Source organism: Mesoplodon mirus (assembly GCF_964341445.2).
Source record: "Mesoplodon mirus genome assembly, chromosome: 3".
Classification (NCBI taxonomy): domain Eukaryota; kingdom Metazoa; phylum Chordata; class Mammalia; order Artiodactyla; family Ziphiidae; genus Mesoplodon; species Mesoplodon mirus.
In genome coordinates, this window is record NC_138978.1 from 69395596 (window position 1) to 69421892 (window position 26297).

General features: G+C 37.7%; 2 protein-coding genes across 5 annotated transcripts in view; both read left to right on the top strand.

Annotated features, from left to right (window-relative positions):
- Nucleotides 1–8958: 8958 nt before the first annotated feature.
- Nucleotides 8959–16639, top strand: RABGGTB (Rab geranylgeranyltransferase subunit beta). Of its 3 annotated transcripts, none has more exons than XM_082616428.1 (9): nt 8959–8983; nt 10031–10138; nt 10778–10975; nt 12146–12251; nt 13093–13145; nt 13224–13334; nt 13899–14024; nt 15486–15639; nt 16046–16639. In XM_082616428.1, exons 1-9 carry the CDS (start codon nt 8981–8983, stop codon nt 16180–16182), a joined length of 996 nt encoding a protein of 331 aa, XP_082472554.1. In that variant the 5' UTR covers nt 8959–8980; the 3' UTR covers nt 16183–16639. The 3 variants fall into 3 exon arrangements, with proteins under 3 accessions (XP_082472554.1, XP_082472555.1, XP_082472553.1); XM_082616427.1 differs by lacking the exon at nt 8959–8983 and adding an exon at nt 8994–9266; XM_082616429.1 differs by lacking the exons at nt 8959–8983; nt 10778–10975 and adding an exon at nt 8990–9266.
- A 1262-nt stretch (nt 16640–17901) lies between these two features.
- Nucleotides 17902–26297, top strand: part of MSH4 (mutS homolog 4) — an 86016-nt gene continuing 77620 nt past the window's right edge. The window contains exons 1-2 of one of the 2 annotated variants that reach the window (XM_082612768.1): nt 17902–18335; nt 21095–21277. In XM_082612768.1, the coding sequence (XP_082468894.1) occupies nt 18083–18335; nt 21095–21277 (436 nt within the window). In that variant the 5' untranslated portion in view covers nt 17902–18082. The remainder of the gene's footprint in view (nt 18336–21094; nt 21278–26297) is intronic. The other variant, XM_082612769.1, reaches the window with a different exon arrangement.

Sequence of the window (26297 nt, forward strand, 5' to 3'; positions counted from 1 at the left end):
ACCCATAAAAATAGAACATAACAACTGCATAAACAATATTCCAAACAAGTAACCATGATTAAATTTCCCTCATTGGTCCCTTCAGTTCTCTGTAATTGCTCTATTGGATCTTGGATCAGTAAACTACTTTCAAGAAGCTGTCTGCTTCTAGTGGTTAAGAATCCTCCTGCCAATGCAAGGGACACAGGTTCGAGCCCTGGTCCGGGGAGATCCCACATGCCATGGAGCAACTAAGCCCATGCACCACAACTATTGAGCCTGTGCTCTAGAGCCGGCATGCCACAACTACTGAAGCCCACGTGCCTAGAGCCTGTGCTCCGCAACAAGAGAAGCCACCGCAGTGAGAAGCCCGCGCACTGCAATGAAGAGTAGCCCCCGCTGGCCGCAACTAGAGGAAGCCCATGCACAGCAACAAAGACCCAACGCAGCCAAAAAAAAATAAATTTAAATAAAATTTAAAAGTAAATAAATAAAATAATAAAAAGATGAACCAAAATTGATTAAAAAAAAAGAAAGGTCTGCTTCTAGACAAAAGAGTTCTAGAAATCCTGACTCAGTCCACTGGTATGGTGTGAAATTTGTCTAAGCTATGTCAGTTTGGAAATGTGTACCCACAAAACTATTCTTTGATGTCTCTATTGACAGTTCAAAGCACCTGATTCTTCCCATGAGGCTCTGAGACTGTCCGTTCCTGAATGTACAAACTTTGGCCTGTACATCTATAGACAGAGCCCTCAAGCTAGCATCAGAGTAAAAGAGAAACTATCTGTAGATAACCGTTTTAGTTTAGGCTGCTACAACAATACCATTGCCAACTAAAGAATGTTACTTACCATCCAGTTCTGTTAAGAACTAAGCTCTTAGCCCCTGCAGTCACTGACCTTCAACACAGCCTGAAAGGAATTCAGGGCAGAATGAGGCATTCTATGCTCTGGGAAAACTGACAGAACAGACCTTCAGGAAAAATAGGTACTTTCAGGAGAAATTTTTTATGAACCTGGATTCTTGCATCTTCCCATACTTAGAAAAGCACTAAAACCATTAACTAAGATATCTGTTCTTCATGTATAGCAGCAACCTTCTAAAGAGATGTGTGCTGGGTTGCATATACCCCCTTCACCACAATCACATGTATACTGACCTCCCCCATTACCTCTTCAGAACAGTTTCTCAGAGCTATTTGAAAGTCTGTCTCCTGGGCTATAGTCCTCAGTAAGACACTGAATAAACACAACTCACAGTTTTTCTGTTGTACATTTTTTTTCAGTTGACACCATAGACTGAGTGGTTTAAACAACAATGTATTTCTCACGGTTCTAGAGGCTAGGAAGTCTAAGATCAAGATGCCTGCCCTCTTCTGTGTTGCAGACTTCTAACGTCTTTTACACTAACATGGCAGAAATAGGGTGAGAGAGCTCTCTGGGGTCCCTTTTATAAGGGCACTAATCCCATTCATAAGGACTGTACCCTTATGACCTAATTACCTCCTAAAGGTCCCACTTACTAATACCATCACACTGGGGATTCGGATTTCAACATATGAACTTGTGGGGGGACAGAAACATTCAGTCCATTGTAATGACCAAGACTGAAAGTTGTATAGACACCCAATAATATCAGAATGGAAGTGAGTTTAAATCTCTATTACAGCATAGTGCATAATTATTTCATAAGAATTTAACCATTATTTCCCTGAGGGAAACAAAGAGAATTGACAAATCTCCAGGGCCTTCTCATAAAGTATACAATTTTGGACATATTTATATTAATAACATTTTACCTATACAAATTTAAGCTATGGAAGGCTGAGTCAATCTGAAATATTTACCAAATTTTTCTATAAAGCTCCCACAGTATAGTGTTGGTAAATAAGAAATATGGGGCACATGAAATAAACTTAATTATTTCTAATGTCTTTCTTTTTATGAGGTGAAAGAATAGATTTTTTTATTTTCCAGCCTCCCAATCCCTCTCCTCCAGGAAATTTCAAAGATACATTTAGATGTAAAATATACCCTGAAATTTTTATTTTTCTAAATTCAAGATTTAACCTTGAGAAGGCAAAATCAAGAGATGTCAGAGATGATCTGATCACTTGATTAAGATAGGATTATAGGTACCTGAGAAAGAACACTTGTTTACCTATTTAATTAAAGGGACAATAAATAAAAATAAACACAGAAAAATATAACATGATTACACAGAACTTTGTTTCTCAAATGAGGAAACTTTGTGCCTTTTTTAAAAATAAGGGTATTAAAATTTCAACACATAGAACACAGAAAATTTATTCTGTAAGACAAAATCTCTGGTATGTATGCAGACGGTAAAGAGTAACCTTTTACCTTTGGTGAAGGGGTCAATCAGTAAACCAAGTAAGCAAGCCCCATAAAGCTGAGTGAACTTTGCCAAAATTTTAGCACCTTCCAGTGTTTTTTTTCAGATTCAGGTATTACACACCAAGGCAAATAAAATTCACTTTCCTAAAGTTTTGTCCTTCACAATGCTTTTTCATATTCTAGAACAAGCTGATACTTGGAACAAAACTACTCATTTTCTCTTGAAAAATAAAAAACACATACCGAGTTGTATTTCTCTATCACTATTGGCCCAACTCTAGTGATATAATAATCCTTATTATTATGACTTAATTGTAGAAACTAACTTCTACTTCAGAGAAAGCTGGGAAGCAGGTCATTGAGAACTGTTTTTCACACACAAACATTTTAGCAAAGCTCATGAATATTAACACAACTTTATACATCTATGCATATCCCTTTACACCTTGAAGTGGCAAAAAGAAACATATTTATTAAGTTGACCCAAATGTAACTTATTCCATAGCATATCAAAGTAAGAAACAAAAGTATATAAGCTTAAAATTATGTTCAATAATCAATGATTTAATATTCTATCCAAGAAACAATCCAGGCATATTTGATTATTCATTAATTAATTCAATATCAGTCCAAGGTTTTACATTTCCTGAAGATCATGGAAATTATCTATAATCTGACATAATTCAAAATATAATTACTGTTGGAATAAACAAATCTTGTTAGACTTATGATTCAATATGGTGGAACCCAAAATTACATTTTAAAAAATCTTAAACTTCATTTAGGTGTTAGGTTAGCTAATTTGAACAATAAATCATTATAAAAAGTTTAGGAAATCCAGACTAATTAGTCTCTTCATTTAAAAATAAACTGCACTTAAACATACAGTACTATACTTGTATTGTACGGATAATTAGAGAAAAAGACACATAGCTGTTTTTCTCTTTGACCCAAATTACAAACCTCTCTAATTTGTCCACAGATTCATCTTACTATGTGAACTTGAATTTTTTTTTTTTTTTTTTTTTTTTTTTGCGTTACGCGGGCCTCTCACTGTTGTGGCCTCCCCCCGTTGCGGAGCACAGGCTCCGGACGCGCAGGCTCAGCGGCCATGGCTCACGGGCCCAGCCGCTCTGAGGCATGTGGGATCCTCCCAGACCCGGGCACAAACCCGCGTCCCCCGCATCAGCAGGCAGACTCCCAACCACCGCGCCACCAGGGAAGCCCTGAACTTGAATTTTTAAAAATGTTTTTTGAGCTAGTAGTTTTTATCAGAATGACTGTTGTCCTTTAAAGTCTAGCTCGTTCAAAGTATTAGAAGTTAATTTTCACAATTTTTCTGTTAATTTGGGGACTAACCCATTTATATAAGTGCCTATTTATAAACTAATCAGAACAGAGTTCCTCAATATGAGGCATAATCTATTAGTTTACACTGTTCAGAAGTGGGAAAGTATTTCATAGATGTGCAATAAGAGGTCAAAGCCTTCCTCAATTCTAGACAAACAGACACACTGAGAACTTAAAAGTTTCAGATCTACAAAAACTTCAGTCACAGGCCAAAAACAAACTCAACAGTCCAGATCTCAAAGCTGATTTTATTTTCAGTGGGCTTTAAATTCTTAACTGATTAGAGCTCTCACACATAGACAAGAGTGAATAAACCAGATTTTCTGTCATTTCTCACCCATGAGAGAATAGACTTCTATAGCAGACAGAGATCATCAAGTGGGTCATAAAAACATAGTCTCAATCATTGCCACCAATGAGATTAAATTATGAACTGTGCCTGAAGCAGAAACAAAAACAAGACACAAAATCAGTAAGGAGGTGAAAAAAAAAAATCAGTAAGGAGGGCAAAACCTACATAAATAGAGTCCAGAAAAGTTAAGGCTGTGGAGTGGCTGTGAGAGCCAAGAAAAGACCTGCTTTGCCTTGGGTAGATCTTAAGGTGCCATTCTCAAGCAATGCAGTTTACTTACCTCTATCTGTTAAGTGTACTTGGGTATCTAAGGAAATGTATAATTTTCAAAATGGTAAAATCATGACGCATATAAAGTGAATACATGTCAAAAATTTTATTTAACTCATTAAAAAAGGAGGGATAATATATTAAATAATATATTAAAACCAATTTCTAGCAACCAATTTAAATCTTAAAACCTAGATGTCTCAATGTATCTTTTTTTTTAAGCTTCAAGCTCTTTTTTATAGTTCATAATTAAAGGACAGGATTTTACATTTTATTTGTTTTAAATATTTATTTATTTATTTGGCTGCACGGGGTATTAGACGTGGCACGCGGGATCTTTGTTGCCTGCATGTGGGATCTTTTAGGTGTGGCATGAGGGATCTAGTTCCCTGATCAGGGATCGAACCTGGGTCCCCTGCACTGGGAGCATGGAGTCTTAGCCACTGGACCACGAGGGAAGTCCCTTGGACAGGATTTTACATTTTAAAATGTTTTTCATCTACAACTTTGTTTAAAAGTTTCTCTTAAATCGCTCCAGAATTCTAGTCCTTATATACCTGCATCTTTCCTATCAGAGTTCCTTTTATTATTGGAACTACTTAGTTAAGAAGGCCTGCAATTCTAAGACTTTAGACAAGATTTCATTTGCTTGAAGTGAATCCAAAAATGGAGGAATAAAAAAAATCAGGGATGTCATAAAATATATAGAAGGTAATACAATTTTACAAGTGTAATATGAAGCATGGAGCATGTAATATTCTGCTTCTACATTTGCTATTTCAGAAATAAATGACTCATAGTGAAGACATGGAAGCAACCTAAATATCTATTGACAGATGAATGGATCAAGAAAATGTATATGTGTGTGTGTGTGTGTATACACACACACACACACACACACACACACACACACACTGGAATATTACTCAGCCATAAAAAAGAATGAAATAATGCCATTTGCAGCAACACGGATGGACCTAGAGATTATCATATTAAGTGAAGTGAGTCAAAGACAAATATCATATGATATCACTTATATGTGGAATCTAAAAAGATGATACAAATGAACTTATTTACAAAACAGAACTAGACATAGAAAACAAACTTATGGTTACCAAAGAGGATAGCAGGGGGAGGGGGGTGGAGATAAATTAGGAGTTCAGCATTAACAGATACACGCTACTATTATGAAATAGGTAAACAAAAAGGACCTACTTTATAGCATAGGGAACTATACTCAATATCTTGTAATCACCTATAATTGAAAAGAATCTGAAAAATAATATATATATAAAACTGAAACACTTTGCTGTACATTTGAAACATTGTAAATAAGATACACTTCATTTAAAAAAATGACTCAGTTACTATGTTTCATTCATTCCAAAATGCATTTTTTTTCTTATTTAACATCTCAGAAATCTGGGTAAGCTTTATGTTAATAGCCATTGGCTATTTTTTTCTACCTTTGATGTTTTTGCAATTGGGATGTGTCTTATAGTCAGTGGCATCTTAGGTAAAATATGATACTGTTGTCCCCTGGAAATGCTATTCCATGACATAATAAAGATGTTAAACCAGAGTTAACAGTTTAGATATTGAATGTTAATGAAACTATATTCATAGTTGTAGTCAGTCACAATATGGTCTTTGAACAAAATTGTAGGTAAAGAGGAATCCTTTTATTTACAAAATGATATGTGTAATATATGAAATGGTGAACAAAACAGACACTACAGCTCTCATAAAGCTCATAGACTACAGCAGCACTGTCCAGTGGAAACATAAGGTGATCTACATGTGTAATTTAAAATTTTCTAATAGTCACATTAAAAAAGTAAAAAATAACATGAAATTAAGTTTAAGAAAATACTTTAACCCAATATATCCAAAATATTTCAGCAATCAATACTTTTACATTATTAATGAGATATTTCTATTTTTCTTACTAAGTCTTTGAAATGGGGTGTGTATTTTATACTTACAACACATCTCAAATCAGAGTGGTCACATTTCAAGTGCTCCATGTGGCTGTATTGGACAGCGAAGGTCTAGAGGCAGAGATGAACTTGTTTTATATATATATATATATATATATATATATATATATATATATATAGGTAGCTACTTTTCTTTGGAGGGGAGATATCTTCATTTTTTTGAAGAGGTAAAACATACCAAGTTTCAAAAGTATCAGAGTACTCAGTGAGAAGCTTTCCTTAAATCCTGTCCACAGCCACCCATTTCTCCTCCAGTAGGTAACTGCTTTGGTTCTGTGCATTCCCAAATATATCCATATATTTTTTTTCCTTTGTTTCCCACACAGATAGTAGTAGCATATGGAATATAGGCACATCGTTTGGTACATTCTGTTTTTGTTTTCACTTAACATATTTTGTAAATCTTTCCACACAATGTTTGCAGAGTTTCCTCATTCTTTTTAATGGCTGCATAATGGCTGCACCATAGTTTATTTCACCTTTTGATGGTTAAAATATTTGTTATTTTTTGCTATTATGAAGACTGCTGCTATGAATATTCTGGCACATGTCACTTCATAGCCAAGGGAGTATATATGTAGGATAAATAGCTAGAAATAGAATTGCTGAATGTAATTACAAGAATTGCTAGAACAGATACTCCCTATACATATTTCCATTTTGCTCACCATTGTACCCCAACACCTAGAATAAATAATATTTGGCACATTCTAGGCATCCAATACATATCTGATGAATGAATTCATAAAGTAGGAAGAGAGGCTTACTTTTCATTACTTCAGCAGTTATTGCCTCGACCTGAATGTTTTATTTTGGATAGGATGCTTGTCTTATTCTTATTTTGAGTATTACTTTTCCCAGGAGACATGACCTCTCCCTCTCTGCCTTGGTTTTTCTCACTCTACAACACTCCTCTCCAATCTGATTTAAGAGGCAAAAGAAAGCTGGGAAATTACATTACTATTGTGAAATAAAATTCATATTTTAAGGCAAGACAAGAAAATTTTAAACATAAAGATATTCTTCTCTGTCCTTTGGCCTCCGCTCTGCCCCCACTGTGCATTGTGTATCTGCATTATGCATCAACCAAACCTCCCCCATCAGCAGGAATACCTGCTCAACCATAAAAAGCAACATTCTCCCAGCATCAACAAGACAGCTCCTTAAAAGATAACATTCCTTCCTGATCTTGTAAGGGGTCACATGACCTACCACGATGACACTTAGATATGGATTATGTAAACTGTCAATAATATGTCATTTGATGTACAGCCCTTTGTCTCAAAAAACATAACTGTACCTTCACTTGTAACCCGCGGAACAGTCCTCAGAGCTTTCTGAGATGCTCTTCCCAGGTTATAATCCTCAAATTTGGCTCGGATAAAAATTTCCATTTCTTTCTTGGAGCAACGGATTAATTTTTCGTCGACACTATTAACAAGGCAGACTTTTTAAAATAAAAATTATTAGGGCTAGAGACAATCATCACGTAATGATAAAAGGCTCAACTCAGCAGAAATAGATAATTCTAAACTTATATGCATTTAATAAAGTGGCCTCAAGCTAGAAATGCGAATATCAACAGAACTACAGGGCGAAATAATGAAATCTATCATCACAGTAGATCCAACATTCTCTCAATTGCTGATAACCCACATATGTCACTGTGTCAGGAACCCTTCTCCAAATCGTTACGGAATGCAAGGATGTGTGGTACCATTATTTTCTAATGGGTGCTCAAAAATGCTTAAGTATGAGAGTCCTAAAGAAAGCACAATTGAAAACAGCTGTGTTAACACACCTAGTAAATCCGACTTCTGTGGAAAGCGCATAAAAGGCACATGGGTGTTTCTTTGTTGAAAATTCAGTTCCAAGTATTTCAGATATTAGTACTTCCTAAAGAAGTAGGGGGAGTAGGTGAGGGAGTCGGCCGTAATGGCCAAGGCAAACAGGAGGGGAATGTGAACACTTAATTAACATTCACTCAAAAACATTTACTGAGCACTTAACTACGTGCAACTCTATTAATTACCAGTCATTTCAGATCTTCAAAGTTCAAAGAGTCTCAAGAATAAACTATTTCTTAAAGTTATTCAGGGGCTTCCCTGGTGGCGCAGTGGTTGAGAATCTGCCTGCCAATGCTAGGGGACCGGGTTCGAGCCCTGGTCTGGGAAGATCCCGCATGCCGCGGGGCACCTGGGCCCGTGAGCCACAATTACTGAGCCTGCGCGTCTGGAGCCTGTGCTCCGCAGCAACAGAGGCCCCGATAGTGAGAGGCCTGCGCACCGCGATGAAGAGTGATCCCCGCTTGCCACAACTAGAGAAAGCCCATGCACAGAAACGAAGACCCAACACAGCCATAAATAAATAAATACATTTGGGGGAAAAAAAAGTTATTCAGGTATTACACATTACTTAAAACCCTTGTAGACAAAACCGCGGACCTTACGAGACGAGAAAATTGGCGCCAGAGACTTTAGGCGCAGGCAGCGAGGACAGCTATGAGCAGTCGGTGGGGTCCTAGGGCAGCCACGGAACTGCTCCTTCCTTCAGGCGGGAGTGTGGTCAGCTATGCCGGGCGCGGGGGTGACCTGAAGGACGCCTCTGCGCATGCGCTTGCCGCCTAAATCCGCCCAGCGACGAGCCAAGTTCTCTTTTCGATCTCAGACATGGTGAGTGTGGTCGTGTTTTGGGTTGCTGTGTAGATGAGTCGGGAGGAGACTGGGTAGGCTAATGTTTAAGCAGTTCAGGCACCAGTGGGTTGTTTTCTAGGTATTGGAGAATGGTAGAGTTAAGACACAGGCCTTGGAAGGTTTTTTGATGCCTCAGAGACAGGGTGAAGTATTACTTAGCGTTTTCTGCAGATCTCGCGGCTGCACATGCGGCCAGACTTCCTCCTATCCGGCGGGCCTCAGGGTTCAACGACCCGGTTTCTTAATCTCTCAAAAAAGCCGGGTAGTTCTTTTTTCCTTTTATATATACATATATATTACCTTCCATTTGGCCATGAATGTATGGTTCAGAATCTTTATAATTATTAATAGTATGGTCTTAATCTAGTAAATATTAATGGGATGTGAAGGAAATTAACTGCTTTGTTCTTATTGCTAGTGATCATGACCTACTTAAAATAAGAACTAGAGCAGCATCCTCATTACCTGGGGGCTTGTAGAAACTAAGACTAAAGCTGGAGAAGATTAGGCTAAAGGGACTGCTTGCTTGATAAATAACTTTCGGGGTACATGGAAGGTGCTTTGAAACCTGAGTTTCTAGGATTAATAAAATCTCATTAAAGAGCTTAACTGAAAATTATGGGCTAGCAAGATTTTTATTTTAATGCTTCAACTTTTTGCCACATGTAAGCCATGTGTTGTCTTAAATTCATAAAGTTTGATAGTGTATGTTTATTTTACTTAACTCTTTAAGTGAAAGATAAGCAAAGAGAGATGAAGACGGAGGTAATTTTTTGGGTCGATGATGAGCTGGCATGTATTCTGAATCTAAAGTTGATTATTACTGCTTTAGCTCTAGAATTACCCTGAGACCTGAAAAATACCTGCATCTTTATGAGGGCTTTAGTTCTTTTTTAGTCAGATACTTTTAAAATGGAAAGTTTTTATATGGCAAGATGAAATCAGAATTCAAATGTGTATTGAATATATGCTCCGGGGTCAAACGTTAAAAGATAAAAATTTATGAAATCACTTTTTGTGTGAAAGGGCACACCGCAGAAGGATGTTATTATCAAGTCAGATGCACCCGACACCCTATTAGTGGAGAAGCATGCAGATTATATAGCATCCTATGGCTCAAAGAAAGATGATTACGTATGTATACTTTTATGTTGAAAAGTATTTTTAAAGGTGTTGGCCATTTTGCATAAGCAGGTTAGTATGGCCCATGTTTCTTAAAAATGGTATCCAACTCCTGTGTGCCAAGGACTGGTATCTGTGGTTGAGGGGCAATGGAATTAACCATGGTCCTTACCAACACTTATTTAGAGGCTTTGGCAGACAAAGTAGATTTCCCTTCCTGCCCAGATTTGTAAGAATTTTGAGGCATGGAATAGATTTACTTTTGTAGTTGAGGTAATGCTTTCAAGGTCAATGATGTGTTGGCATGTATTACCTGAGTTTACGGTGATGTGAGATAACACTTAAGCTCTAGAATTACGCTGAGACCTTGAAAAAGTTTAACCTTGAAGAATGGTGTTCCCAGTTTTCCTCTGGGAAAATCTTAGAAAAAGTTAAATGAACAACTTAATTGGAAGTAAATATTTTCCCCTGTAGGATACAAAGAGCTGAAATTTACCATGCTGGGAAATAATCTAGTATTGATGAATTCCCATAACCTTGTAGCTATGGAGTTAGGGCCATGTAACACCATGACTATTTAGCTTCATGTATTCAATATCTTTAACCTGGCATCAATTCAAACTGGCGCATTAAAGTAATTCTGTATTTTAGGAATACTGTATGTCTGAATATTTGAGAATGAGTGGCATCTATTGGGGTCTGACTGTAATGGATCTCATGGGACAGCTACATCGCATGAATAGAGAAGAAATTCTGACATTTATTAAGTCTTGTCAACACGAGTGTGGTGGAATAAGTGCTAGTATTGGACATGATCCTCATCTTTTGTACACTCTTAGTGCTGTCCAGGTAAATACTAATAAAAATTCAGCAGTCTTGCTGATGTATTCTCTTCCGTGAGAGTGGGGAAATTGAAACTAGGTATCAGGAACATGACAAGATCAGTATCTATGTTAAAAAGTTACTCATCTTTTCAAATGAAGTATATGTTCTACAAGGTCAGTGATGTGATGGCATGTATTAGCTGAATCCAAAGTTGATGTAAATTCTAAAATTAAACTGAGACCTTGGATGGTAATTATGTTTATCTTGAGTATATGTAAATACTTGAAAATCACTCAGTGGAGTTAGGTTTGTTTGTTTCGAGCAAGAAAAATCCTTTGAATTTAAGCCACTGAAATCTTTTATTTCATAGACAGCATGACCTATCTTATCCCAATAGATGACGTTACATGAGTCTGATTATAGAAAACAGTATGTTCTGAAGATTGTCATGTGGAACCTTATTCAGAGAACAGCAAATAGCATAATGGATTACATAAACTGCTCAAAGCCTGTTTACCACATGTGTAGAAGCCTCCTTCATCTGTTTCTTGTATTGCTCAAACTTCTGCATGGCATTTGCTTCTCTCCATGGCCTGGCCATTTCCTCCCTTCTAGTCTCATCTTGCTTTTCATCTAATATTTGGAAATACCAAGCTGCTTGTGGTTCCCCGTTTATACTCTGTCATTTCACAACTCTGCTGCAGTTTTCCGTGGAGTTTTAAAATTTTTTTATTTTTATTTATTTTTACATTTTTGAATGAATTGCGCTTGCGGTATCTTAAGTTCCTTGACCAGGGATTGAACCCAGGCCCATGGCAGTGAAAGCGCCAAGTCCTAACCACTGGATCGTCAGGGAATTCCCTCCTTGGAGTTAGCTTTGATTTTGATATTAGTGAAAATCCACAAATAAGGGTTTAAAGTCTATGTAAGTTAGTATATATGAGTCTTAGAGTGCTAAGTTAACAATTTATAAATGGAAAAATAATGCTTTGTGGTTAAAGTTTTGTGTTTGTTGGTAATATCTATAATTTGACTACATAGTAGAAGTACACATTTGAGAAAAGTTCACAGGGTACATAAACAAAAAGACATGCTTGCTTGACAACTTAAAAGGTAGTTGAGGAAGAACATTGTTAGAACAAATTTACCAGTGTTGAAGAGGTATTTACTTACCATGGTTTGTTTTTGTTACAGATTCTTACTCTCTATGATAGTATTAATGTTATTGATGTAAATAAAGTTGTGGAATATGTTCAGAGTCTACAGAAAGAAGATGGTTCTTTCGCTGGAGATATTTGGGGTAATGTCCCTTTAATCCATGGCACCCAAAATACCAATCCAATAATGTTCTGCTTTGGTGTTTATTGTAGTAATAAGCTTTGTTGCAAATTTTAAAGTTCAGCGAATTGGGGGCTTTGCTAATAACTTATCAGGAGATTTTTAAGTTTTTCATCTTTTCAGGTCCCACTAAGCAGCTGGTCTAACTGGAGTTAATGGTCTGCTGGAAGTTCCAGCATGCACTGTGCTAGTTATATCAGCATACAGGAGTACTGGAACAGAGGGGGCCAGTCTAAAAGATAAGGTAGGTGAAACTTTTTTCCCCAATATTTGGTGGCTTTGTAAAGTTTTTTTAAAACTTTCTGGCAAGGGGAAAATATTCAAAAAACTTTACAAACTTACTGAATATTTGAGTGGAGGGAGGGAATAGTATTTGACTTGATAAATGTAGATAATCTCTGCTTTAGGGCTGAATACAGTGCAGGCAGGAGAGACCAGCTGCTTCATGGGATGTGAAAATCTACTTTTATATAATAGGGTAAGTTTATTATTCTGAGAAATTGACTAGTCTTTTTCTTTCTGTTACTTTTCTGGGGCTTTGAAAGCAATTTATTTGCTTATATTTTTGACAAAGCAGTTTTCTAGTTCTTAGTTTCCTTCGAAATAAAGTAAGTGATTATGGATCACTTTTTAAAGATTTAGCTTTCCTCCTGGTGACTAACATGTACTTACATGTTAAGCCTGAACTCTTGGAAATTTAACCATGGTAGTTGTACAGAGGTTTTTAATTAACTTTTACTACATAATATGATCAGAAGCCTCTGATAACATAAAATGTTTTGGCTTGATCCCTTTATTTTTAGGAGAAATCGACACAAGATTCTCTTTTTGTGCGGTGGCAACTTTGGCTCTATTGGTAAGTTTTAAATGTTGTATTGGAATGATTAAGCTTCCATGATTATTCTGGAATTTAATGGGTATATTTTGTTTACAGGGGAAGCTGGATGCTATTAATGTGGAAAAGGCAATCGAATTTGTTTTATCATGTATGAACTTTGATGGTGGATTTGGTTGCAGGCCAGGTTCTGAATCCCATGCTGGGCAGGTAATTTATCAATCTAGATTAAAATGTAGTGTCAGTTTTGAAGGGATAACCCGTGTAATTGGGAAAATAGCAAGTTAATTTGACTGAATGTAATATAATGTGGGATGTTACATAAGAATTAATTGCTGATTAAGGAAGGCATTTTTACAGTAGTTTACTTTGTATACAGTCCCCTGTTGGTGAAATCCTCTGACCCAGGTAAACATAAGTAGTTTTGTAATTACCAAAAATATATTTTGATTTTCAATTAGTTTTTAACCAGATGAAAACATTCCCTACCTATCCCCAACACCTGTTTGCTTGTGCCAGAGGATGTTGTATATGTAAATGGTTGTCAAATAAAGCTTGCTTTTAGCCATGAAGAAATTGTGACAGTAGTCTTGCATTGCAAAGTTGCATTCTAGTAGTGTGGTTGGATTTGTTCAAACAATTGTGTTCTTGTTTGCAACTCTTACTGTCAGCAAATTTTTAGATAGAAAATGGAGCTTTAATTTAAGTAGTTTTTATCACCATGTTACTGTTGAAAAACTATTATACACATGTACTTTATGTCTGTAATTTTAGATCTATTGTTGCACAGGATTCCTGGCTATTACTAGTCAGTTGCATCGAGTAAATTCTGATTTACTTGGTTGGTGGCTTTGTGAACGACAGCTTCCATCAGGTGGACTCAATGGAAGGCCAGAGAAGGTATCTATCATTTCATAAGATTAACTTTTTAAGTTTTATAACCTTGAGTGAGGGGTTTTTTTGTCTTCTATATCTCAGTATTGCTCTTGTAAATTGATAATGAGCTTTTCACCTTAACTACTTTGCATTATGTATATCAAGGAGTCAAAGGCTTCTATTAACACATGCATCTTGTACAGAAATCTCCATGCCCACTTATGGGGGGTGGGGAAGGACAGTGGATTTGCCAAATGAAAGATTTTTTTAAAAATTGGATTACAACATTTTTATTTAAAATCTGTTAATTTTTAAAGAAAAACCCAATTTGTTTAGCTCTCACACACTCTGAATTGGGTCTGTAACAACCAGGTAGTAAATATTTTTAGCTTTGACCTATGGTCTTGTTACACGTGCGAATTTCATAATTTTCCTGTCGCAAAACTATTATTTTTAAAAATCATTTACACATACTAAAAGCTATTCTTGTGGTCTAGATTTGACTCAGTGGCTGTAGCCAGCTGAGCCCCTGACCTAAAATATGATAGAGCATGGTGATGCTTTTATCTGGGTCATTGTATTTTTGTTTAATTTTGCTTGCTCAGTATTTCTGAATAAGTTAATGGGTAGGGAAATAACCACAAGTGGTTTCTAGTTAAGATCCAATGAAAAACCTGGGCAGCTTTTCAATAAGTAGAAGATGGTTGGGGGTGAGGATTGCACTTACAATCTAGGACAGCTTTTTTTTTTTTTTTTTTTTTTTTTTTGCGGTACGTGGGCCTCTCACTGTTGTGGCCTCTCCCGTTGTGGAGCACAGGCTCCGGACGCGCAGGCTCAGCGGCCATGGCCCACGGGCCCAGCCGTTCCGTGGCATGTGGGATCTTCCCGGACTGGGGCACGAACCCGTGTCCCCTGCATCGGCAGGCGGACTCTTCAACCACTGTGCCACCAGGGAAGCCCTAGGACAGCTTTTAATGTGCCTGTGAATCACCTAGGGATCTTGTTGAAATTGTCTAAGGTGGGAACTTCTGCATTTAAGTTACCATGATTTGAGGAGCCAGGGTGATTTTTTTTTTTTTTTTTTTTTTTTTTTTTTTTTTAAGCAGGTTGTGTACCTGCTTGGACAGCACTTATTGGAAATGCTCTACCTAAGGCAGTGGAACATATAGTACCATAGATCTCACTGAGCCTTACCACCAGATTCTTGGATTAAGGGGCTTATTTAGGTATTCATTGCAAATAGAAAATAAGGTAGATGGATGGTTATCACTGAGTACTGAAACTGAAACATTCAGCATGGTTTTCTATGGAATGGAGTGTTTGGTCTTCTCTTTTCCAGTGATTATCTTTAATTCTAAGCAATTGTATTTATGGACTTCAGTGTTTCAAACACTGCATTGTCAATACATCCCTTGATTCCCTTCCCACCCCCAATATTTGGACCAGAAAGTACAATTGAGGCAACTTGTGGCTTTTTCCTCCTAGTTACCAGATGTATGCTATTCTTGGTGGGTGTTGGCTTCCCTAAAGATAATTGGAAGGCTTCATTGGATTGACAGAGAGAAACTGCGCAGTTTCATTTTAGCATGTCAAGATGAAGAAACGGGAGGATTTGCGGACAGGCCAGGAGATATGGCAAGTATATTTGTGACTATTTATGTTAACAGTTAAAATTTTCAGTGTTGCTTTGTGTTTTAAGGGTTCTAAGTTTCCAGAATTAGGAATAAGGGGGTGGGGGGAAAGGATGGTATTTCCAAGTGCTGCTTTGAAGGGATGCTTTTAAAATAATTGTCATTTGAGAATATATGAAAGATCTAAAACAAGTTTACAGAAATTTCTGGTCACTTATTGCCAAGAAATGAGTGTGTGGACCAGGTTCTGTGTTTAAAAACACAATTTGAAACCATCATTATTTCAGAAAACTTCAAGCATATGTTCAAATAAAGGGAATACAATAGGCTCCAGTATAATCATTGTTCAGAAGCAGGGTTTTAGAAGTTTTCATTTTGTAATACTCTATAAATTCTTATTTTTTTAATAGGTAGATCCTTTTCATACTCTGTTTGGAATTGCTGGATTGTCACTTTTGGGAGAAGAACAGATTAAACCTGTTAGCCCTGTTTTTTGCATGCCTGAAGAAATACTTCGGAGAGTGAATGTTCAGCCTGAACTAGTGAGCTAGATTAGATCCCTTGATGCAAAAGTTGCTTAGTGTAGTTACTGTTTTAACATTTCAGTATTTGAAGTGCTTAACAAACTTAATGGCTGCCATGTTAATATTTTGTACATGAATTGTGTTGATTTTAATAAATTATATAATTATACATATTGTAAATTAGAGACCTTTATTGTATCTTCAGCTTTCCGTTTTCTTCTGGAATGCTGTTATTCTGAGCATAATATTTTGTTTATGCTTCAATGTATTTATCTTGTTTGTCTCCATAACAGCAAACTGAGTTGAACTCCATTTAGCTGATGAAATCTTGTGTTCTGATTTTCCCATGTACTCCCTTGATATGTTATATATAACTATAGTTAATATAAACTGGTCTTTATCAATGAGAATGTTAACTGATAAAGAATTGATGAACCCCATAGGAATTAAAAGATGAAAAAAATAAATGTTTGAAATTTGGGAATATTTCATATGTTTGTGGTTACTGAGCTGGTTACAAAGTGATTTAAGCAAGTGACAATTCACCATCTTGGAATAGGATTGCAATCTGGACTATATTCTCACTTTCTAATATTTTATGTCAGAATGCCAAGGGGGATTGTTGGCTTTTTTCCCTGCCGAGTAAGGAAACACAAGTTGATAGTTGCCACAGTATTTTTTTGTTACCTGTGTTTTCAGAAAGATGAGACCACATCTAATCTCTTAAGAGTTTTATGTTCTTGGTGAAAATAAAGTATTTTAATGAACATTTTTCTTGATGGAAGTTGAAATTTGCTCAAGCGTCTTTGCAATACCCTATGTAAGAGTTAGAGAATCATCTTACATGTGTATAGTGATGATTCTCAACACTTGACCAAAGACTGAAATGTCTAGCATTGTTTTTTGACAGTTCACTAATTTGAAGAGTTTGAGTTGCATTGCCGGTATTTTGTTTCTGAAGGTTTGGAAGTCATTGGATGGAACATAATTTTATTTAAGTGCTGTCATTGGAAGTTGGAGTTTTGAGGACTGCAGTCATTGCATGTGGATGAACTGTTCTATGAATACCTGATTTATTGACGTATTAACAATTGCATGAATTGAGTAATGCATTTCTTCTAATAGTATCCAGAGTATTCTGCTTTCAATCCTGGCATCTCTACGAAGTTGTATTACTGTGTATTCAAGAAAAGTAAGCAGGCACAAAATTTCCCAAAGGTCATTTGTTGTAAAGCTAGTTTGAGTTTGTGTAGTCTGCTCTTAACCAGTTCATACCTATGTGTGAAAACCCAGTACTAGAAATTGAGAGAGAGGAAACTGTGCAAGAGATACCTCTTAACCTGGTTCCTCCTATACTGTGCACACAGCCATATGCTTACTGGGTGAAGGGCAATCTTGCAGTGATAACAGCCCTGTGAATATTTAAGCTGTAAGGGGTTAGTGGCTCTTTAGCCACGAAACCAATGTTAAATGGTTTGTACTACTGTGTGAGCATTAAATTTGTTTCCGCTATCACGGGCACTGCGTGCACAGTGATGACAGTTTCTGTAATTAAAAAGAAACTAGTGTATTTGGAGGTATTGGCGGAATGTTAGCCCCAAACACCTTGTGATAAGGAAATAAAGGTGCAGTGCGAATAATGGGTCTACCAAGTTGGATTGATGGGCCCTGAATTCCTTTCAGCTGAGGAGGTCTGTACCTTACATTTAGCTCGACCAAATCCTGCGGGAGGTGACGGGGCCGCAACGCTTGGGAGTACGTTCTTCGGTGTGGATGGGGTGGGGGCGGGGGAAGGTGGGCGGTTGCGGCACGGGCTCTGCGCCTGCGCCATGCGGCTTTGTGCGCCTGCGCACCATGCTCGCACTCTTCCCAGCGTCGCTTCTGCGCTTGGGCCCTGTGGAGGGGTGTTCTGAGAGGGTTTAAGAGCATGCTGAGGCCTGAGATACCACCAACCTCGCCTTCTGTCCCTGCGGGTTCCCCCTCCTCGGTAGAGGCTCGGTCCCAGGGTCCCCGCTACAATTTCGGACTCCAGGAGACTCCTCAGAGATGCCCTTCAGCCCAGGCCGCCTCTTCATCCTCCCCTCCAGGCACGTCTGGAGCGGCGGGCGACCGGAGCAGCAGCAGCAGCCTCCCTCGGCACCCGCCCAGCGCGCAGCCAGCTCAAGGCAAGGAGCCGTTGTGTGAATTCCCGGAGGCTCAGGGAGCCGTGGTTGGTGGTTACCACAGAAGTATCAGTTGGGGTTTGTTTGGAAGATGAGAATGGGATGCTCCGGGAACTTAGTGTTTCTGAGTGACTAAAGGGCTGGACTCTTCAAATTAGTTTTATTACAAGGCTGTGATGGCGGGTGGCTCGGTTCTGAGGCGGGTTGCATTAACTTGCAGTGTGATGTCCCAGCTCTCTGCCCCTGATGACAGATGCCTGAATTTGTGCATGAGTTTGGTGATAGAAGTGGTGAACCTCTTGGCTCCTGAGCTTAACTCTCCAAGTCCTAGGATGCCGTGAAAACAGACCAGATTTAACATTTTATCTAATTGAGGTGAATAATATGTTTAGTATGAAAAATGTTTTTCAAGGAGAGTTCCACTCGTTTATTTTATATTCAGTCACTCTCCATGGCAAAACCGTCACCTTTTTTTCCAGACAACATTGCAAGTCAATAATAAGGTAACAAATGCCAAATTCAGTGGTCACTTTTCAGTTCATCTTGTGTGACCTTTCCACTGTGTTTAATGTTCTTGACCGGTCTTCTCTTAAACCGTCTTAATTTGCTTTCGTTGATTCCACTCTCCCCTGTTTTTCTCCTGCCTTCCAGAGAACTATGCTTACCTTTGTTAGTTCCCAAATTATTGGTTTGTCCTTGGAGGTTTTTTCCTAGGCCACTTCTGTCTGAATGTGACTATCACCACAGCCCAGATCTCATCTATGCTCCAGATTCCTATTTCAGATTGTCTTCTGAAGTTTCTGGTGAGGAACCAGTGGAAATCCTCAGACTCACTCTATGATTAATTTAATTCATCTCTCTGCAGCTCCTCAACCTGTTTCTCTTACTTATCTCAGTCATAGGGTTTTCTAAGTCTTAAACCTAGGAGACCAATAATTTCGAGTATTCCCTCACTCATAACATCCAAATAGTTAAATTCTATCTAACTTTATCTTTTAAATAATTCTGTCCTTTTCTATTTTTGTGCCATTACAGGCCCTTATGATTTTATGTCTGAGTTATTGCCTCATACTCCTAAGTATTCTTTCTTTCAAGCTTACTTACAGTGTCGCTAGAGTTATATGGAAAATGAGAATCTTTTTTTAATTCTCTCTTTTTTTTAATTAATTAATTTATTTTTGTCTGCGTTGGGTCTTCGTTGCTGCGCGCCGGCTTTTCTCTAGTTGTGGCGAGCAGGGGCTACTCTTCGTTGAGGTGTGTGGGCTTCTCATTGCAGTGGCTTCTCTCGTGGAGCACAGGCTCTAGGCGCACAAGCTTCAGTAGTTGCAGTATGCGGGCTCAGTAGTTGCGGCTCACGGGCTCTAGAGCGCAGACTCAGTAGTTGTGGTGCACGGGCTTAGTTGTTCCGTGGCATGTGGGATCTTCCCGGACCAGGGCTTGAACCTGTGTCGCCTGCCTTGGCAGGCGGATCCTTAACCACTGCGCCACCAGGGAGGTCCCGGAAAATGAAAATTTTATGTCCCTTGGCACTTCAATCAGTGACTCTGTATTTGCAGTTAAAAAAAATCATACTTTTTTTAAAAATCATACTCTTTATCAGGACATCCAAGGCCATTTGGGATCTGTTTTCAATCTTTGCAGTCTTATCTCTTATCATTTCTTAATAATTACCCTACTTTCTGACCTAACTGACCTACTTGCAGTTCCTCCAAGGCAACGTACATGTTTACGTTGTCAGTATAATCCCCCCTTCATGAAATGCTTTTTCACCCATTTATTTTCAACAGTAATAACATCCACTAATTAATGAGCACTACTCTGTTCTAGCTTCTTACTTGGCATTTTGTATCTCTGATCCTCACAATAATTCTGCAAGGTAGATTTTTCTTTTGTCCCAATTTTACAGAGGGAGTTTGCCACCCCATGGTTTATAGTGTTGGAGAGGAGTTAGGGCTGTATATGAAGGTTTGAGAATTGTCAGGAAATAGATATTAATAGAATCCAAAATAATAGATGAGATGACCAGAGAAAATGTATAATTTTGATTTTGAGAGAAAGTGAAAACGTATGGAACCTTGGGAATCCAACAGTTAAGAGGCAGACAGAGGGAAAAAGGACCTGGCAAAGGAAACTAAAAAGAAGTGGTTTAAGGAGAATCAAGATAGAGAGTTGTCATGGAAATCAAGGGGAAGAGGAGAAAAGAGACCCAATATATACTTGTAAGAACTTCTGTGTGTGCCCACAACATTGTAAATCAACTATACTTCAAGTAAAAAACAAACAAAAAAACCTCCTATGTGCCAAGACACTATGCTAGGCTGTTTATGTACATTCTTTCATATTTTATGACAACCTTATAAAATAGGTAATATATCAGCAGGTAAGTAACTAAACAAGGAACTGGATCGAAGTGAGCCTAAAACTCTCTTTACACCAGTTACCTGGGAGGAGAGAGTTTCAATGAAGAGGTCAACAGAGGAAAAGATGTATTATAATTACTATACAAAGTAAATATATCGTATATTTGAAGATTAGAAGGTAGTTTGTTATTTTAGCAAGAATAGTGTCAGTCAACTTGTATAAGAAGAAGCCATATTAGCAAGCACTTTTCATTATACTTTAGTACAAGATTATTTATCAGTAATGTTAAACTTGTCATAATTTATTACACTAAAAAATCATTATCAGATGAAGTTTTATAGAGATTATAGGAATTAGTACAACATTGCATAATTCGGAATCTTTAAGATCTGATATTTAATTTTTTTTGAATTTAGGTTCATACTTTACAAACAAAAGACCTTATGCAGAAAACACACTTGCATCACATTTTACTGTCGGTACAAGCTCATCCTCTGCGCGAGATAGTAATTATCCTCAAATACTAAAAACTCCATTATCTGCTGGAAATCCCCAGAGACCAGGTTATAAAAGTTGGACACTGCAAATGGAATATTCAGGTAAAGTGAGTGGAATATTGGCCTAATTGATCTTCTGAAACTTTTAAAGTTTTATAAATTATATATTAGAGTAGTTAAGTTAATATGAAGTTATTTGTAACTAATATGGAAGACTGAACGATAAATACATCAATTTAGCCATATCTACAATTTGAAGCTGGATTAATAAGTCTACATAATTTGTGATATTGTTTGTTAAAAAAGGCAGGTCTACATTATTTTATCATTCTGACAAAAAAAGCACAAGAAAGAGAAAGCCCTTCCTTCTATACGTTTGCTTAAATCTAAAAGTTGGTCCTGATAATACTATTGAATGACTTTTTAATACTTAAATTTTAGAATTTATCTAAATGTAGATTTTCTTGAGGGGAAAATGGGTGAAATAGGTCTACATGTGTAAACATCTCTTGGTTCAAAGATATATGAATGTATACATTTACAAAATAATGACAAATTGTTTTTCTGAGTGGTTCTACCAACATACACTCTTACTAGCAATATATGAGCATTCTTGTTGATCTGTATCCTATCCAGCATTTGGTACTGTCAGACTCCTTAATATTTACCAGTCTAGCAGTTGTAAAATACTACCTAACTATAGTCTGAATTTGCATTTTCCTGGTTATAAATGAGGTTGATTATCTTTTTTAAGTTGTCCATCTTCTTTGATGGACTATAAACTCCATGAAGACAGAGACTGTAGCAGTGAAGATACAATCTGAAGTAGAACCAAACAATAATTTAAACAGGGAAGATTTAATATAAAGAATTATTAAACTCATAAAAGAGTAACTATAGGATATAAGGAAACTCTGTGAGGCACCCTAGGGCTAAGGGGACTCCTAAGAGGTCCTACTTGGAAGTGTCCCCCTTCTGGGTCCCATTTCCAACGCTTGGGTACTGACCTCTTTGGAGAAGGTGAATACTGAATGGCAATTTCAGTAGTGACCGCAGATTTGCCAGGCCAGGCAAACAGGAAGCCATCAGGGTGGGTGAACTATAACTGGTGGCTAGAACATGGCTGTGCAATGGGAGTGGGCTCTGGTGTGGGTTGGAGGCCTGGAGCACACAGTCTCCCTGTTGGAAGGGTGGTGGCATCAAGAGGACTATGGGAGACAGACTGAATAGAGAGTGAAAGAGCCTAAGGAATTAGTATGGACAGGAGGCCTGGAATGCAGGATATCTCTGTTGAGAGGGCTGTAAGATGATTGTTACCGTGCCATGCTGCGGCTGTGTGATTGCCAGAGGACAACACATTCTGGGTATGTAGCTGGGCACATCACCACCAGATGTCCTCATACCTACACTGCTGACCCAGTGGAAACTGCAGGAGAGCCCTTCATCATGCAAGGTCCCTCCAGTGCCCTCAATTGAGAAAACTTAACATTATGCACACTTTTTTAAAAAAAATCTTTATTGGAGTATACATTATGCACACTTTAAAGGAGAAATACAGCAATTCTGTCCTGTTGCAGAGCTTACATTGAAGTGTGAATTTGGAGCCGAGTGACAATAAATTGATAACTGGCATAACTCCTTTGTCTATTCAGCGTCCATATATGTCATTCTACACACATTTGGATTTCTTTACAACAACAAAACAACTCTGTGTTTCTACCTAACAGGATGTATACATTTGTACTTACGAGTGAGGGGGTTCTCACTCTTTCCCAAAATGAGAAGATTCATAGTCCCAACAGTCATTGCATATTAATTATCTCAAATTCAGACATGGTCACACTGAATATTGTGTTACTTAAAGACTAAGTTGTAAAGTTAACCTCCAATAACTTGTGCATAAATTTTTTAAAAGTGAAAAGAGAGAGAAAAATGGTTAGTTTATACAAATAAACATGCATATAACAAAGCATAGAGAGAATATCCAAAGCTACTGCAGTTTATATTTCTGTAATTGGTCACAAGGTTATAGTTGATATCTATAGCTTCCTTCTTCCACTACCCATTCCATATTTCCCTTACCTGCAGCAATACGGGTGGAATGATCCAGACCTTCATTCCTGAAGGGTCTGAGTCCTTGGTCATTCTGCCTCTTTTTGGTTGCTGTAGTTTTCCATTAACATTTACTATTGGAAATACTAAGGGGTGCCTTAGAGCAGGGGTTCCCATCTCCCGGGCCATGGACCGTTACCCATCCATGGCCTGTTAGGAGCCGGGTCGCACAGCAGGAGGTGAGCGGTGGGTGAGTAAGCGAAGCTTCATGTGTATTTACAGCCGCTCCCTGTCACTCCCCATCGCTTGCATTACCGCCTGAACCTACCCCTCCCCCATCCATGGAAAAATTGTCTTCCATGAAACCGGTCCCCAGTGCCAAAAGAGGTTGGGGACCGCTGCCTTAGAGAACCCCCTGGGCTCCATATATAGTCCAATTTGCCTCCATTGTGTATAGCGGCATGATATCCCCCTGGCAGGAGCAACCACCCCATCCACAGATAACCCCCTCCCCGTTTTTTTTGCCTATTGGTTCAGTAGCATAAATAAGGAGCCTAAAATGGACAGTTGGCAATCTCATCTTCCAATTCAGTGGAATCATTGTTGTGTCACTTGGTGGAACCAATAACCTTGTGGAGACTAAGATCTCCCAACCAGCAGAGCTCAAAATTGCCAGAATGGGAAGCAAAAATTCTTTGGGTTGGTTGATCGGGATAATAGTGAAGTGAGAGTAGCCACTCCTATTTCCTCCCCTTGATTCTTGGACCTGTGTATTCTGGTTATGAGGAATACAGCATCTATGATTCAAAGTATAAACTGCATCCTGTAAGACAGAGCCCCATTCTTTTAGGGTATTGTCTCCTAATTGGCATTAAGTCTTCCGTAAGTCATTCTGCCTTTCAGCTAAGCCAGGCATTTCTGTGTGATGGGGTATGTGGTAAAACTAATTGTTTCAATGGACCAGAGTCCATTGATGCGTTTTTTTCTTTTGCTGTGAAGTGAGTTCCTTGATCAGATGCAATACTGTGTGAAATGCCATGATGGTGGATAAGGCACTCTGTAAGTTCATAGATCGTGATGCTGGCAGAGGCACTGTGGGCAAGGAAGGCAAATCTGTATCTAGAATATGTGTTTATTCCAGTGGGGACAAATATCTGCTCCCTCCTTGATGGAAGAAATCCAGTGTAATCAACCTACCATCAGGTGGTATGTTGTCCCTCTGGGGAATGGTACTGTATGGGGCATTTATGTTGATTGATCTCTGCTGTTGGCCAGTTAGGCACTCAGCAGTACGGTTAACCAGGTCAGCCTTCGTAAGAGGAAGTTCACGTTGTTGAGCCGATGCATAGTTTCCATTCTTGCCACCATGGCCGATTTGTTCATGGGTCTATTAAAGAAACACTGGTGGCTGGGAAAAGAGGCTAATTGACATCATAGGGTGTATCATTTTGTCCATTATTATCAAGAGTCTCCTTTACAGTGGATGCCCTTTGGTGAGCATTCACATGAGACAAATATTTTCAAAGTCTATGCCAGCTCTAAGAGATCCATCCACATACCTCTTCCCCAACTTTCCTTGTCACTATCTTCCAGTTCTGTTCCTTCAAGTCCCTGACCATCCACCTAATCATTAGCAACTGCTTATGAATGAGTCTAAATCTGTACTTCTGGTTATCTTTCATTCCAGACAAGCCAGACAAGGTGGAGAACCAAATGTACTGCTCAAAGTTCTGCCCAAATGAGAGATCAGAATGAACTAAACAACTCAAAAAGTTAGAAGAAAATAGTAATAAATATCAAATGTCTCAATGAAGGAGGAGTTTCGTAGCAGAAAAGTAATGGAAGAAATTATAAAGGAAAAGACTTTCTATACAAAAATAGAAATCTTTGTGATATCAAAAAAAGTAAGATTGGTAGCAACTATAAGTTGTTGTCATTGATTTACAAGATTCTCATAAAAACAGATTGAAAAACATTAAGACCTAGTAAAAATTGGGCAAAAAGGATGTAAACATCTCAAAATATAGAAAACAAATGGATATATTAAGTGATGTTCAATTTTGATAGTAACTTAAAAAAATACACATTTAAAGCACCAGTCCATTAAACTAGCTAATAATAATAGTAACAACAACAATAATAATACATTGCAGAAGTTAGTAACGGTAAGGATTCAGTAAGATTGGTTTTTCTCATATACTGCTGATGGAATTAAAAGTTGGTACAATCCCGAAAAGAAATGTGGCAATATATGTGAGATCCTTTAAAAGTGATGGTTTTCTTTTTTCCAATAATTTGACTTATAAGGAGCCAATTTAGGGAAATAATAAGAGACCCAGAAAAAAGCTTTATGTACTATGATGCTTATTTTAGTATTACTTATAACAGAGAGATAACAGCGTAAATGTTCTTTTAAAGTTTAAGGGAGATGTCTTCTGTGTGTACTGAATTTCCAAGTACTGAAACTTGATATTAAGTTTCCAGTTAAGAATGGGAAGGTCATATTCGATTGCAGAACTTAAATTGACTTCTATAGATCTAATATAAACTCAATCACCATATATAACAAGGCTTTAATGGCAAAAAAGGTTCTGAGATCTAGACACAATAGATTTTTAAATGAACTCTTAAGTTGACTAGTGACTAAGATAGCATAAATGTAAAAATAATTTTGTAGGTGTTAGAAGAATAGAAAAGAAAAAAGGATTCTGGATTAGGGAGGGTGAGGAGGGGAGAAAAGGTATATTGAAAGGTTGAAAAGGGGATAAAAGACAATTTTGCTTCTTTGAAAATAAAATTTTAGGTATGTTTAGTAGTCTGACATTTTTTTATCCATGAATAATGCCTTATAATTTCATATACTTTATAAAACCCTTCTATATTATGTTTAATTCTTAAATAACAACTTTGTTAAAAAGGTTTGGTATTTCCACTTTACAGATAAAGAAATGGTAAATTTAGAAAGGTTAAACTACTTACCTGAATATTTATGGTTTGTCAGGCATAGATCTCAAAATCACTAATATATGTAGTGGTTAAGAGCACCAGGTCTGGAAACAGGCTGCCTGTA